This window comes from Salmo trutta, unplaced genomic scaffold (genome assembly GCF_901001165.1).
Source record: "Salmo trutta unplaced genomic scaffold, fSalTru1.1, whole genome shotgun sequence".
Classification (NCBI taxonomy): Eukaryota; Metazoa; Chordata; class Actinopteri; order Salmoniformes; family Salmonidae; genus Salmo; species Salmo trutta.
In genome coordinates, this window is record NW_021823231.1 from 7,512 (window position 1) to 22,096 (window position 14,585).

At 40.9% G+C, this 14,585-nt stretch overlaps 1 protein-coding gene and 1 non-coding gene across 2 annotated transcripts in view; both read left to right on the plus strand.

Moving 5' to 3' along the window:
* The first annotated feature begins 7,249 nt into the window (after positions 1-7,249).
* On the plus strand, positions 7,250-7,321 carry trnah-gug (transfer RNA histidin (anticodon GUG)). Its single transcript has one exon. It is a non-coding gene; the product is annotated as a tRNA-His (tRNA).
* Positions 7,322-9,562: 2,241 nt separating this feature from the next.
* Positions 9,563-14,585, plus strand: part of LOC115189776 (uncharacterized) — a 7,558-nt gene continuing 2,535 nt past the window's right edge. The window contains exons 1-3 of the mRNA XM_029748298.1: positions 9,563-9,681; positions 11,230-11,607; positions 12,565-12,606. Coding sequence (XP_029604158.1) covers positions 9,648-9,681; positions 11,230-11,607; positions 12,565-12,606 — 454 coding nt within the window. The 5' untranslated portion in view covers positions 9,563-9,647. The remainder of the gene's footprint in view (positions 9,682-11,229; positions 11,608-12,564; positions 12,607-14,585) is intronic.

Genomic DNA, 14,585 nt, shown 5'->3' on the forward strand with positions numbered 1-14,585 from the left:
ACTATTTAGTTCCCTATCTGTCACCATGTACACTATTTAGTTCCCTATCTGTCACCATGTACACTATTTAGTTCCCTACCTTTCACCATGTACACTATTTAGTTCCCTACCTTTCACCATGTACACTATTTAGTTCCCTACCTGTCACCATGTACACTATTTAGTTCCCTACCTTTCACCATGTACACTATTTAGTTCCCTACCTTTCACCATGTACACTATTTAGTTCCCTATCTGTCACCATGTACACTATTTAGTTCCCTACCTGTCACCATGTACACTATTGAGTTCCCTATCTGTCACCATGTACACTATTTAGTTCCCTACCTGTCACCATGTACACTACTTAGTTCCCTACCTGTCACCATGTACACCATTTAGTTCCCTATCTGTCACCATGTACACTATTTAGTTCCCTACCTGTCACCATGTACACTATTTAGTTCCCTACCTGTCACCATGTACACTATTTAGTTCCCTACCTGTCACCATGTACACTATTTAGTTCCCTATCTGTCACCATGTACACTATTTAGTTCCCTACCTGTCACCATGTACACTATTTAGTTTCCTACCTGTCACCATGTACACTATTTAGTTCCCTACCTGTCACTGTGTCACCAGGCAGGTATATGGAGGCAGAAGTATACAGCGTGATGTGGCTGTGCTGAGGATCCTGGGGCTGAGCGCGGATGTGACCGGGACTCATTTCCAAGCAGGAGGAGGGACTAGCGCCGCGGGAGAACCCCAGAGTGGGACGAGTCAAGGAGAAGGACGTGGCCACCCACAGAGGCAACAACAGAGAGATGGACATCGTTACCTGCAGGAGAGAGAACACACTGAAACAGATAAAACACACTGAAACAGATAAAACACACTGAAACAGATAAAACACACTGCAACAGATAAAACACACTGACTGATAAAACACACTGAAACAGATAAAACACACTGCAACAGATAAAACACACTGACTGATAAAACACACTGAAACAGATAAAACACACTGAAACAGATAAAACACACTGAAACAGATAAAACACACTTAAACAGATAAAACACACTGAAACAGATAATACACACTGAAACAGATAAAAAACACTGAAACAGATAAAACACACTGACAGATAAAACACACTGAAACAGATAAAAAACACTGAAACAGATAATACACACTGAAACAGATAAAACACACTGAAACAGATAAAACACACTGCAACAGATAAACACACTGAAACAGATAAAACACACTGAAACAGATAAAACACACTGAAACAGATAGAACACACTGAAACAGATAAAACACACTGAAACAGATAAATCACACTGAAACAGATAAAACACACTGAAACAGATAAAACACACTGAAACAGATAAAACACACTGACTGATAAAACACACTGAAACAGATAAAACACACTGAAACAGATAAAACACACTGAAACAGATAAAACACATAAAACACACACACATTCAAACACACACATCCAAAGAAACATATGCAAGTCAGCATTAAACGACAATACCCTCACAATATGCCTTACTGTTTACACAAACGTGTGTGTCAGCGTGTGTGTGTGTGTGTGTGTGTGTGTGTGTGTGTGTGTGTGTGTGTGTGTGTGTGTGTGTGTGTGTGTGTGTGTGTGTGTGTGTGTGTGTGTGTGTGTAGATAGGTACCTGTGTCTTGCCTTAGCGGTGCTCTGCTCTTGTATTTCTGTCGGGTTGATTGATGGACAGAATTCTCAGGGTGGCGCTCTCTACACCACAGACCCTGCCCCTCGGACCGGACCACACATAGAAATACAACTACTAGAACTGGCATGACTCCCCCCCATTCACATAATGGCAAAGCTACCATGTACAGTATCTCTATACTATCTGGTCCATTTATATCTATGAAAGATTTAACATAGATCATTCCAGAATACTGTCTGAGTGTTATAAATTACAGATTTAACATAGATCATTCTAGAATACTGTCTGAGTGTTATAAATTACAGATTTAACATAGATCATTCTAGAATACTGTCTGAGTGTTATAAATTACAGATTTAACATAGATCATTCTAGAATACTGTCTGAGTGTTATAAATTACAGATTTAACATAGATCATTCTAGAATACTTTGTCTGCATTCCAAACAGCATCCTATTCCTTATATCAAATCACCCTATTCCCTACATAGTGCACTGATTCTGAGCAGACACCTACGGGCCTTGGAAAAAAGTAGTGCACTATATAGGGAATAGGGTCCCATAGGGCTCTGGTCTAAAGTAGTGCACTATATAGGGAATAGGGTCCCATAGGGCTCTGGTCTAAAGTAGTGCACTATATAGGGAATAGGGTTCCATAGGGCTCTGGTCTAAAGTAGTGCACTATATAGGGAATAGGGTCCCATAGGGCTCTGGTCTAAAGTAGTGCACTATATAGGGAATAGGGTCCCATAGGGCCCTGGTCTAAAGTAGTGCACTACATAGGGAACACGGAGACCCATAGGGCTCTGGTCTAAAGTAGTGCACTATCTAGGGAATAGGGTTCTATAGGGCTCTGGTCTAAAGTAGTGCACTATCTAGGGATTAGGGTGCCATTTGTGACTCTACCTTCGTGTCTGTATAGTTAGAACTGTGTGCAGTTAGTTTGTTGTCTGTAGCTGCACAGAAGCGGAAGCTAGCAGGTCTATTTAATGTGTTTCTAGGGGATTATTTAAGGGGTCAGACCCCCCTTCTCAAGGATGTGCACCAGCTGAGGACACATCTTCCAGGATCTCTCTCTCTACCCCCTCTCTCTCTCTCTATCCCCCCTCTCTCTCTCCCTCTCTCTCTACCCCCCTCTCTCTCTACCCCCCCCTCTCTCTCTCTACCCCTCTCTCTCGCTCGCTCTACCCCCCTCTCTCTACCCCCCTCTCTCTCTCTCGCTCTATCCCCTCTCTCTCTCTACCCCCCCTCTCTATCTCGCTCTACCACCCCTCTCGCTCTCTCTGTCCTCTCTCTCTCTCTCTCTCTTTCTCTCCCCTCTTTCTCTCCCCTCTTTCTCTCCCCTCTCTCTCTCTTTCTCTCTTTCTCTCTTTCTCTCTTTCTCTCTTTCTCTCTCTGAATTCAATTCAAAGGGCTTTATTGGCATGGGAAACATATGTTAACATTACCAAAGCAAGTGAAATAAATAACAAACAAAAATGAAATAAACAATCAAAAATGAACGGTAAACATTACACTCACAAGAGCCTTGGGTTTGTAGCTTCAACCCCGCAACACACACACACACACACACACACACACACACACACACACACACACACACACACACACACACACACACACTCACACCGACTGATTATTGGACTGCTGAATGTTTATATTCATTTTATCTTGCTTTGCTCTATCTCTGATCAGCTACCCAAGACAAGGTTGAAAATAGCCTGTAATAATATATATGTAGCTCGAACTCAATAACTTTCTAACATCAGATAACATTCATATATTAGCCATTTATTTCTGAGACTCACGTAGATAATTAATGTGATGATACAGCAGCAACAATACAAGGATATAACATCTATAGAAGAGACAGGAATGCTTATGGGGGAGGTGTTGCTGTATATATTCAGAGCCACATCCCTGTAATACTTAGAGAAGATCTTATGTCAAGTGTTAATGAAGTGTTGTGGTTGCAGGTTCACTTGGCACATCTAAAGCCTTTTCCTTTGGGGTGTTGCTATAGGCCACCAAGTGCTAACAGTCAGTATCTAAATAATATGTGTGAAATGCTTGATAGTGTATGTGATGTAAACAGAGAGGCCTACTTTCTTGGGGACCTGAATAATGACTGGTTTTCATCAAGCTGTCCGCTCAAGAGGAAGCTTCTGACTGTAACCAGTGCCTGTAATCTGGTTCAGGTTATTAATCAACCTACCAGGGTGTTTACAAAACACTACAGGAACAAGATCATTCACATGTATCGATCACATGTTTACTAATACTGTAGAACTTTGTTCTAAAGCTGTATCCGTACCCATTGGATGCAATGATCACAATATAGTGGCTATATGCAGGAAAGCCAAAGTTCCAACAGCTGGGCCTAAAATAGTATAAGAGATTTTGCTGTGACTCTTATGTGGATGATGTTAAAAGTATTTGTTAGTCTGATGTGATTAATGAGGAGCATCCAGATGCTCCACTTGATGAATTTATGAAATTGCTTCTTCCAATTATTGATAAACATGCAGCTGTTAAGAAACGGACTGTTAGAACTGTTAAGGCTCCATGGATGGATGAGGAACGGACTGTTAGAAACTGTTAAGGCTCCATGGATTGATGAGGAACTGACTGTTAGAACTGTTAAGGCTCCATGGATGGATGAGGAACGGACTGTTAGAACTGTTAAGGCTCCATGGATTGATGAGGAACTGACTGTTAGAACTGTTAAGGCTCCATGGATGGATGAGGAATTGAAAAACTGTATGGTTGAAAGAACTGGGGCCAAAAGGAAGTGGCTAATAAGTCTGGCTGTACATCTGACTGGCTGACTTCCTGCAAAATGAGAAATGATGTGACTAAACTCAACAAAAAGAAGAAGAAACTGTATTATGAAGCCAAGTTCAATGTTGTTCAATAGATGTGTGTGTGATTACTAAAGTAGAAGGTTAGGATTACTAAAGTAGCAGGTTAGGATTACTAAAGTAGCAGGTTAGGATTACTAATGTAGCAGGTTAGGATTACTAAAGTAGCAGGTTAGGATTACTAATGTAGCAGGTTAGGATTACTAATGTAGCAGGTTAGGATTACTAAAGTAGCAGGTTAGGATTACTAAAGTAGCAGGTTAGGATTACTAAAGTAGCAGGTTAGGATTACTAAAGTAGCAGGTTAGGATTACTAATGTAGCAGGTTAGGATTACTAAAGTAGCAGGTTAGGATTACTAAAGTAGCAGGTTAGGATTACTAATGTAGCAGGTTAGGATTACTAATGTAGCAGGTTAGGATTACTAATGTAGCAGGTTAGGATTACTAATGTAGCAGGTTAGGATTACTAACGTAGCAGGTTAGGATTACTAACGTAGGAGGTTAGGATTACTAAAGTAGCATGTTAGGATTACTAAAGTAGCAGGTTAGGATAACTAAAGTAGCAGGTTGGGATAACTAAAGTAGCGGGTTAGGATTGCTAAAGTAGCAGGTTAGGATAACTAAAGTAGCAGGTTAGGATAACTAAAGTAGCGGGTTAGGATTGCTAAAGTAGCAGCATAGGATTACTAACGTAGCAGGTTAGGATTACTAAAGTAGCATGTTAGGATTACTAACGTTGCAGGTTAGGATTACTAACGTAGGAGGTTAGGATTACTAAAGTAGCAGGTTAGGATAATTAATGTAGCAGAATTAGATTTTTTTTAAAGGCGGTTATTGAATTGTAATTCTGGTTGTTTAATGTTTTAGGGACTCCTGAAACAACCAGCAAACCAGTCTGTCATCTTGTGAAACAGTGGATGTAAAGAATCTAGCTAGCTAAAGCACTTACTGCAAATTAAATGTACAATTTTGCTGAAATTGTACCATGCAATGCAGATGAAGTAACTAGCTAGCTAACCCATTTCTCACTTATTGTGCAGTGGAGGATAAAAAAATACCTGTATGCCTATGGATGTGTAGCTAGCTGTCTAGCCGATCTGTGTATGGAACCTAAAACGTTTGGTATACATATTAGTTCAGAACCTATGAACCTCAGCTATCATAGCCTGTTGTATCCACTTCAAAACAGCCTGAATGACATTAATGAAGCCTATGGATTGAGTAGAATATAATATCATGTTGTGCCAAGGATGCAAGTCGTATATACATGTAGTTATTACCATGCATGAGATCCCCACATTGTAGCCTGTACATTTAATATATTCACTGATCATGTACTCTACCTTGGCAAATAAAGGTGCAGTTTAGGTATGAATGTCTTGGGGATTATTTTCCAGTCGTATCCAATACCAGGTGTATCAAATTCCAGTCTTTGAATGACGCTGTGTCTGCATGTATGTATTGCAATTATACACTTCAACAGTGTTTACAAATCTTGGTCCTGGTACATCAATGGTTACACATTGTAACTCTGCAATAGACTATAAACATGATTTAACCAGTTAAAGGCTGATTTATAATTCATACAGAACTATAATGTAAACAAAAACTAAAAACAGTACACTACACTTCCTATGCGTCATGTAAATACTGTAAAACCTGTTCATCTGTAACGGTCGTCGTATATAGTGGACTAAGGCGCAGTGGGTTGAGTGCTCATACTGACTTTTATTGAATACAAAATAAACAAAACATGAAAACGATCTAACAGGATTGCAGGCTAAACACACAGCAGTGCAAACAATAACTTCCCACAAAAGGGACAGGTGAAAACAGGGCTACCTAAGTATGACTCTCAATCAGCAACAACGATGTACAGCTGTTCCTGATTGAGAGCCATACCAGGCCAACACAAAGAAATACACAACATAGAAAATCATAGAAATACAAAACATAGAACAATACCCAAAAACACCAAACACATAAATGAAACACCCCTCTTACATAAATACATATCCCATAAAACCCCGAACCACATAAGACAAAACACCCCTGCCACGTCCTGACCAAACTACAATAACAAATAACCCCTTATACTGGTCAGGACATGACATCATCTCAATATCTAATGTCCTTCATCTGCATCGATCTGATAAACACAGGATAGGTGGAGTATTTCATCAAACGAGAGACTTAATTTAAAACGGTAGAGAATGTGAAACGCTTTATTGAAAGAAGTTCATTATCCCAATTGTTATAAATACATAATACATGCATTATAAATATTATAATTGTCGTATTATATTATAAATACAAGTTCAATATGTACTTCAATGCACATCTGGTGTTCATTATAAAAAAAACAGGAAGAAAGAAAGGTGTTTCTACACCTGCATTGCTTGCTGTTTGGGGTTTTAGGCTGGGTTTCTGTTACAGCACTTTGAGATATCAGCTGATGTAAGAAGGGCTTTATAAATAAATGTGATTTGATTTGAAAGAGGAGGTGGGAAAGAGATAAAAACAGAGGAGCAGAGAAGACAGCACATGATTAATGAATCACAGTGCTACCCTAATATTCTCTCAGTTCATCACAATTACATAATAGTGTCTCTAGTGGTGTCTCCTAGTGCACGTTACCATGAATGAAAATCCCCCTGCTCTCTCCCTTTTTCTCCCACAATCCCTGGTAGCTCGCCATGATTGTATAGTGGTTAGTACTCTGCGTTGTGGCCGCAGCAACCCCGGTTCGAATCCGGGTCACGGCATTGCCAATAAACAATGTCACGGCGTATGGGTTGTTTTGAATGAATAGAATAGCTAATGATTTTACAGAAATAATTGTCTTATCTTGTTTGGCATGACAATAGCAGTTAGTTGGCAAGAAGGCAGTACCCACAAACAGATCTGGAAACTAGGATCATCAAAATCATCTCAAAACACTGTGCCACATTTATAGACCTCAGCTGTAGCTACGTGACTGAGACCAATTATGCAACGTCAATGTGATCAAAGCCTATAACAACAACAACGTATGAGAAATCAGTGTGGTACAGTACATGTTTTCACCTCTGCTGTAAATGACCTGGGTCAGTTTTGTGAGCTGTGACTTGCTACAGCAAAACAGTCTCTGTTGTCTCGTGTGTTGTTGTGTTGGAGTAGCATGGCGACCCCATAGTAAGATGGTGTGTTGGAGTAGCATGGCGACCCCATAGTAAGATGGTGTGTTGGAGTAGCATGGCGACCCCATAGTAAGATGGTGTGTTGTGTTGGAGTAGCATGGCGACCCCATAGAAAGATGGTGTGTTGGAGTAGCATGGCGACCCCATAGTAAGATGGTGTGTTGGAGTAGCATGGCGACCCCATAGTAAGATGGTGTGTTGTGTTGGAGTAGCATGGACCCCATAGTAAGATGGTGTGTTGGAGTAGCATGGCGACCCCATAGTAAGATGGTGTGTTGTGTTGGAGTAGCATGGCGACCCCATAGAAAGATGGTGTGTTGGAGTAGCATGGCGACCCCATAGAAAGATGGTGTGTTGGATATGTACAGCAGTAGATATACTAGGAATGATATGTACAGCAGTAGATATACTAGAATGATATGTACTGCAGTAGATATATTAAAGTGAGCTATGTCCAGAATCCAGTATATAAATATGTAGTGTGTATAAACAGTGTAACTAAAATGCAATATACAGTAGTAGAAATATTACAATGAGCTATGTTGAGAATATAGTGTTTAAATACACGGTAGAAAACCCTATAGAAAAATGTATTTAATTGTAGGAAATTAGCTTCCTGAGTCCAAAATATAAATAATCTATACAGTGCCTTTGGAAAGTATTCAGACCCATTTTATTATGTTAAAAGCCTTATTCAAAAATTCTGTAAATATATATATTTTTTCATCAGTAATCGACACACAATATCCCATAAGGACAATACAAAAACAGGTTTTCAGAATTTTTGCTAATTTATTACAAATAAAAAAACAGAAATACCTTATTTACATGAGTCCATAGGGCTGCTTTTACGAGCTACTGGTCTACGCCTTCTCAGTGTTATGCCACAGTTTAACCAGCAGGAGACTGTCTCCCCCTTCTGAAGGGAAGATGAGGCCAGTCCAGAAAGCTTGACTGGGTAATGAAATTAGAATAATGTTTTCACTGATTATGGGGGGGGGGGGGGTGAATGAGTTTATAAGGGGGTTACAGAGTGGGGGGGTGAGTGAGAGAGAGAGAGTGACAGCGAGAGAGAGAGGGAGAGTGACAAAGAGAGAGAGTGACAGAGAGAGAGAGAGAGAGAGAGAGAGAGACAGAGAGAGAGACACACACAGAGAGAGAGAGAGAGAGAGAGAGAGAGACAGAGAGAGAGAGCGAGAGAGAGAGAGAGACAGACACAGAGAGAGACAGAGAGAGAGAGACACAGAGAGAGAGAGAGAGAGAGAGAGAGAGAGACAGAGAGAGAGACACACACAGAGAGAGAGAGAGAGAGAGAGAGACAGAGAGAGAGAGCGAGAGAGAGAGAGAGACAGACACAGAGAGAGACAGAGAGAGAGAGAGACAGAGAGAGAGACAGACACAGAGAGAGAGAGAGACAGAGAGGAGAGAGAGAGAGAGAGAGACAGAGAGAGAGAGACACAGAGAGAGAGACAGACACAGAGAGAGAGAGAGACAGAGAGGAGAGAGAGAACGTGTCAAAGTGCTCAGCATCCTGTCAGGAGGAGGACCAGGGCTGCGTCTCAATAGTCTGAAGCAGCTTCATCTCCTCATCTCCTCTCCTCATCTCCTCTAATTTCTCTCTCCTTTATGAACCACCTGGGCAGATGAATCCGTACATTTGCTAACATCCAGTAAAATATATTGTTTTCAGCACGTTGATTCTGAGTCACGAGGATTCGGTGCAGATGAAGGAGAGGAGACGAGGGGAAGGAAGTCCCTTTACACTGTTGAGACAGCCCAGCTAAGGTGTTTGTGGTCTGTGACTCAATTCCTGTCAGAGAGACACGGAAGAGAAAAATACTTTCTTGTCTTCACTTGTCACGGACTTGGTTCTGCCGTCAGAAGCAGACGGAACTATTGATAAATCAGCAATATGGCATCGAACTTCATTCCCCTTTATATCCTGGGTGAGTTTATCAATTGTTTCGACAGCACCTTTCCGTCTCTTTATCTGTCTCTCTGTTCTTTACATTTTAGTCATTTAGCAGACGCTCTTATCCAGAGCTACTTACATACATTTCATACATATCATTTCATTTCATGCATTTTTTTAAATTATTTTTTGTACTGGTCCCCCGTGGGAATCAAACCCACAACCCTGGCGTTGCAAACACCATGCTCTCTCTCTCTGTTATCTCTCTCTCTCTGTTATCTCTCTCTCTCTGTTATCTCTCTCTCTCTGTTATCTCTCTCTCTCTGTTATCTCTCTCTCTCTCTCTCTCTCGCTGTTATCTCTCTCTCTCTGTTATCTCTCTCTCTCTCTCTCTCTCTCTGTTATCTCTCTCTCTCTGTTATCTCTCTCTTTCTGTTATCTCTCTCTCTGTTGTCTTTCTCTCTGTTATCTCTCTCTCTCTCTCTCTGTGTTATCTCTCTCATTCCATACACTCCAGTTGGTGTTGCCTAATACACTATATATACAAAAGTATGTGGACACCCCTTCAAATGAGTGGATTCGGCTATTTCAGCCACACCCGTTGCTGACAGGTGTATAAAATCGATCACAAAGCCATTGCAATCTCCATAGACAAACATTGGCAGTAGAACGGCCTTGCTGAAGAGCTCAGTGACTTTCAACGTGACACCGTCATAGGATGCCACTTTTCTAACAAGTCAGTTCGTCAAATTTCTGCCCTGCTAGAGCTGCCCCCCGGTCAACTGTAAGAGCTTTTATTGTGAAGTGGAAACGTCTAGGAGCAACAACAGCTGAACAATCTCCCAGAACGGGACCGCTGAGTGCTGAAACGCGTAGGTGTTAAAAACGGTCTGTCCTCGGTTGCAACACTCACTACCGAGTTTCAAACTGCCTCTGGAAGCAACGTCAGCACAAGAACTCTTAGTCGGGAGCTTCATGAAATAAATAAATGGGTTTCCATGGTCGATCACCAGAAAAAGGATTCCAGGTGAGCAATGCCAAGCGTCTGCTAGAGTGGTGTAAAGCTCGCCGCCATTGGACTCTGGAAACGCTTCACCATCTGTCAGTCCGACGGATGAATCCGGGATTGTCGGATGACAGGAGAACGCTAACTGCCCGAATGCATAGTGCCAACTGTAAAGTTTGGTGGAGGAGGAATAATGGTCTGGGGATGTTTTTCATGGTTCGGGTCCCTTAGTTCCAGTGAAGGGAAATCTACAGCATACAATGATATTCTAGATGATTCTGTGCTTCGAACTTTGTGACAACAGTTTGGGGAAGGCCCTTTCCTGTTTCAGCATGACAATGCCCCCGTGCACAAAGCGAGGTCCATACAGAAATGTTTTGTAGCATCAAATGGGGGACCAACTACATATTAATGTCCATTCGACGAGCAGGTGTCCACATACTTTTGAAACTGATAGATGCACAATATACACACACACACACACACACACAACACACACTAGACTTTTGGTCATGTAGTGTATGTGTTTAGTCAGTATTGTTGTGAGGATGAATGTTTTCTCCTCCTCTCTTCTAGGTGTGGTACTGATCCTCTACATCGTCAAAGCAGACGAGAATAATAAAACAGGGCCCAACAACGATGACAGTAACCCCATCCCCACTACCACCCTTACTGCCACTCCTGCTACCCCCTCAGCCACTCAGAACAATCCTACAGTTACTACCCTGGTCCAGTCAGACTACCGTGACTCTAACCTTACCAACAACATCACCGTCGGTAGTAGAGATGGCAACCAAACCCAAGACCAGAACGAAGATGTGGATGCTGGAACCTTGCGGGACAACGTGACAACGGTTGCCGCGGAAACCATGCCGTCGGGGGCGACCACCGGCCAATCTGAGGAAGTGGATCTTGACGGTACTGTGTATGACGCGATTACAACATCATCACCAGGTAACAAAGCGGGACAATTTGTGTGTGTGGGTGTGTGTGTGTGTGTGTGTGTGTGTGTGTGTGTGTGTGTGTGTGTGTGTGTGTGTGTGTGTGTGTGTGTGGTGTGTGTGTTGTGTGTGTGTGTGGGTGTGTTTGTGCGTGTGTGTGTGTGTGTGTGTGGGTGTGTGTTTGTGTGTGTGTGTGGGTGTGTGTGTGTTGTGTGTGTGTGTGTGTACCCGCGTGCGTGAGGTAGGGCCAACAGTCCTGTAGCTAGCTAGCTGAATGTCAGTCTTCCTGTGCATCTAACCACAGCAGTCACGTCTGAGGTCATACACACACTGAGCTAGCTGAGCTAGCTAGATACACACACTGAGCTAGCTGAGCTAGCTAGATACACACACTGAGCTAGCTAGATACACACACTGAGCTAGCTAGATACACACACTGAGCTAGCTAGATACACACACTGAGCTAGCTAGATACACACACTGAGCTAGCTAGATACACACACTGAGCTAGCTAGATACACACACTGAGCTAGCTAGATACACACACAGCTAGCTGGCTCCCATCTGCCACAGGAAACACAGACACACAGCTAGACGACGTCGTTAAAACATGTTTTCTAAACTTGGCTCCCTTTTTTTTATTGAAAAATAACAAAATTCCCACGGCCTTTTGGTTTGGTGTGAATGAGATACAGTACAGTATTCAGACCTCTTCACTTTTTCCACATTTTGTTAAGTTACAGCCTTATTCTAAAATTGGATTAAATAAAACATTTTCCATTATCAATCTACACGCAATACCCCATAACGACAATGCAAAAACACTTTTTTGGACTTTTTGCTAATTTATAAAAAAAAAAACAAACAGCCCTTAGCTATATATACCACACCTCCTCTGGCCTATATGAGTGTTTCTGTGTTTTCTGTGTTTGTTGTTGTTGATGATTGATGGTTGTAATTGTTGTTTCAGTGCTGATAGAATCTACTGGAGGAGGAAGCAGTGCCACAGCAGGTACCATCAATACGATCAACATACAGTATATATATATATATATACTGTATGTGTATATAGTATATATATATACTGTATGTATATATAGTATATATATATATATATATACTGTGTATATATATATATATATACTGTATGTATATAAACTGTATATATATATATACAGTATATATATATATATATATTCATACAGTATGTATACTGTATATATATATATATATATATATATATATATACTGTATGTATATATATACTGTATATATATATATATATATATATACTCTATGTATACTGTATATATATATATATATATACTATATATACATACAGTATATATATACTGTATGTATATACTATATATATACTATATATATATATATATATACAGTACCAGTCAAAAGTTTGGACACACCTACTCATTCAAGGGTTTTTCTTAATTTGTTACTATTTTCTACATTGTAGAATAGTGAAGACATCAAAACTATGGAATCATGAAGTAACCAAAAAAGCGTGAAACAAATCAAAATATATTTTATATTTGAGATTCTTCAAAGTAGCCACCCTTTGCCTTGATGACAGCTTTGCACACTCTTGGCATTCTCTCAACCAGCTTCTCCTGGAATGCTTTTCCAACAGTCTTGAAGGAGTTCCCACATATGCTGAGCACTTGTTGGCTGCTTTTCCTTCACTCTGCGGTCCAACTCATTCCAAACCATCTGAATTGGGTTGAGGTCGGGTGATTGTGGAGGCCAGGTCATCTGATGCAGCACTCCATCACTCTCCTTCTTGGTCAAATAGCCTGGAGGTGTGTTGGTTCATTGTCCTGTTGTAAAACAAATGATAGTCCCACTAAGCCCAAACCAGATGGGATGGCGTATCGCTGCAGAATGCTGTGGTAGCCATGCTGGTTAAGTGTGTCTTGAATTCTAAATAAATCACAGTGTCACCAGCAAAGCACCATCCCACCTCCTCCTCCTCCATGCTTCACGGTGAGAACCACACATGCAGAGATCATCCGTTCACCTACTCTGCGTCTCACAGACACAGCGGTTGGAACCAAAAATATCACATTTTGACTCATCAGAACAAAGGACAGATTTCCACCGGTCTAATGTCCGTTGCTCGTGTTTCTTGGCCCAAGAAAGTCTCTTCCTCTTATTGGTGTCCTTTAGTAGTGGTTTCTTTGCAGAACTTCAACCATGAAGGCCTGATTCACACAGTCTCCTCTGAACAGTTGATGTTGAGATGTGTCTTGTTACTTGAACTCTGTGAAGCATTTATTTGGGCTGCAATTTCTGAGGCTGGTAACTCTAATGAATTTATCCTCTGCAGCAGAGGTAACTCTGGGTCTTCCTTTCCTGTGGCGGTCCTCATGAGAGCCAGTTTCATCACAGCGCTTGATGGTTTTTTGCGACTGCACTTGAAGAAACTTTCAAAGTTATTGAAATGTTCCGTATTGACTGACCTTCATGATGGACTGTCGTTTCTCTTTGCTTATTTGAGCTTATTTGAGCTGTTCTTGCCATAATATGGACTTTTACCAAATAGGGATATCTTCTTATACCACACCTACCTTGTCACAACACAACTGATTGGCTCAAACGCATTAAGAAAGAAAGAAATTCGACAAATTAACAAGGCACACCTGTTAATTGAAATGCATTCCAGGTGACTACCTCATGAAGCTGGTTCAGAGAATCCCAAGAGTGTGCAAAGCTGTCATCAAGGCAAAGGGTGGCTACTTTGAAGAATCTCAAATATAAAATATGTTTTCATTTGTTTAACACTTTTTTTGGTTACTACATGATTCCATATGTGTTATTTCATAGTTTTGATGTCTTCACTATTATTCTATACGGTGTAGAAAATAGCAAAAAGAAAGAAAAACCCCTGGAGTGAAAAGTCCAAACTCTGTAAATGTTTATACATTTTTACACTTATTTGAAATTGTAATGAACTGCAACACTATTTACACACAC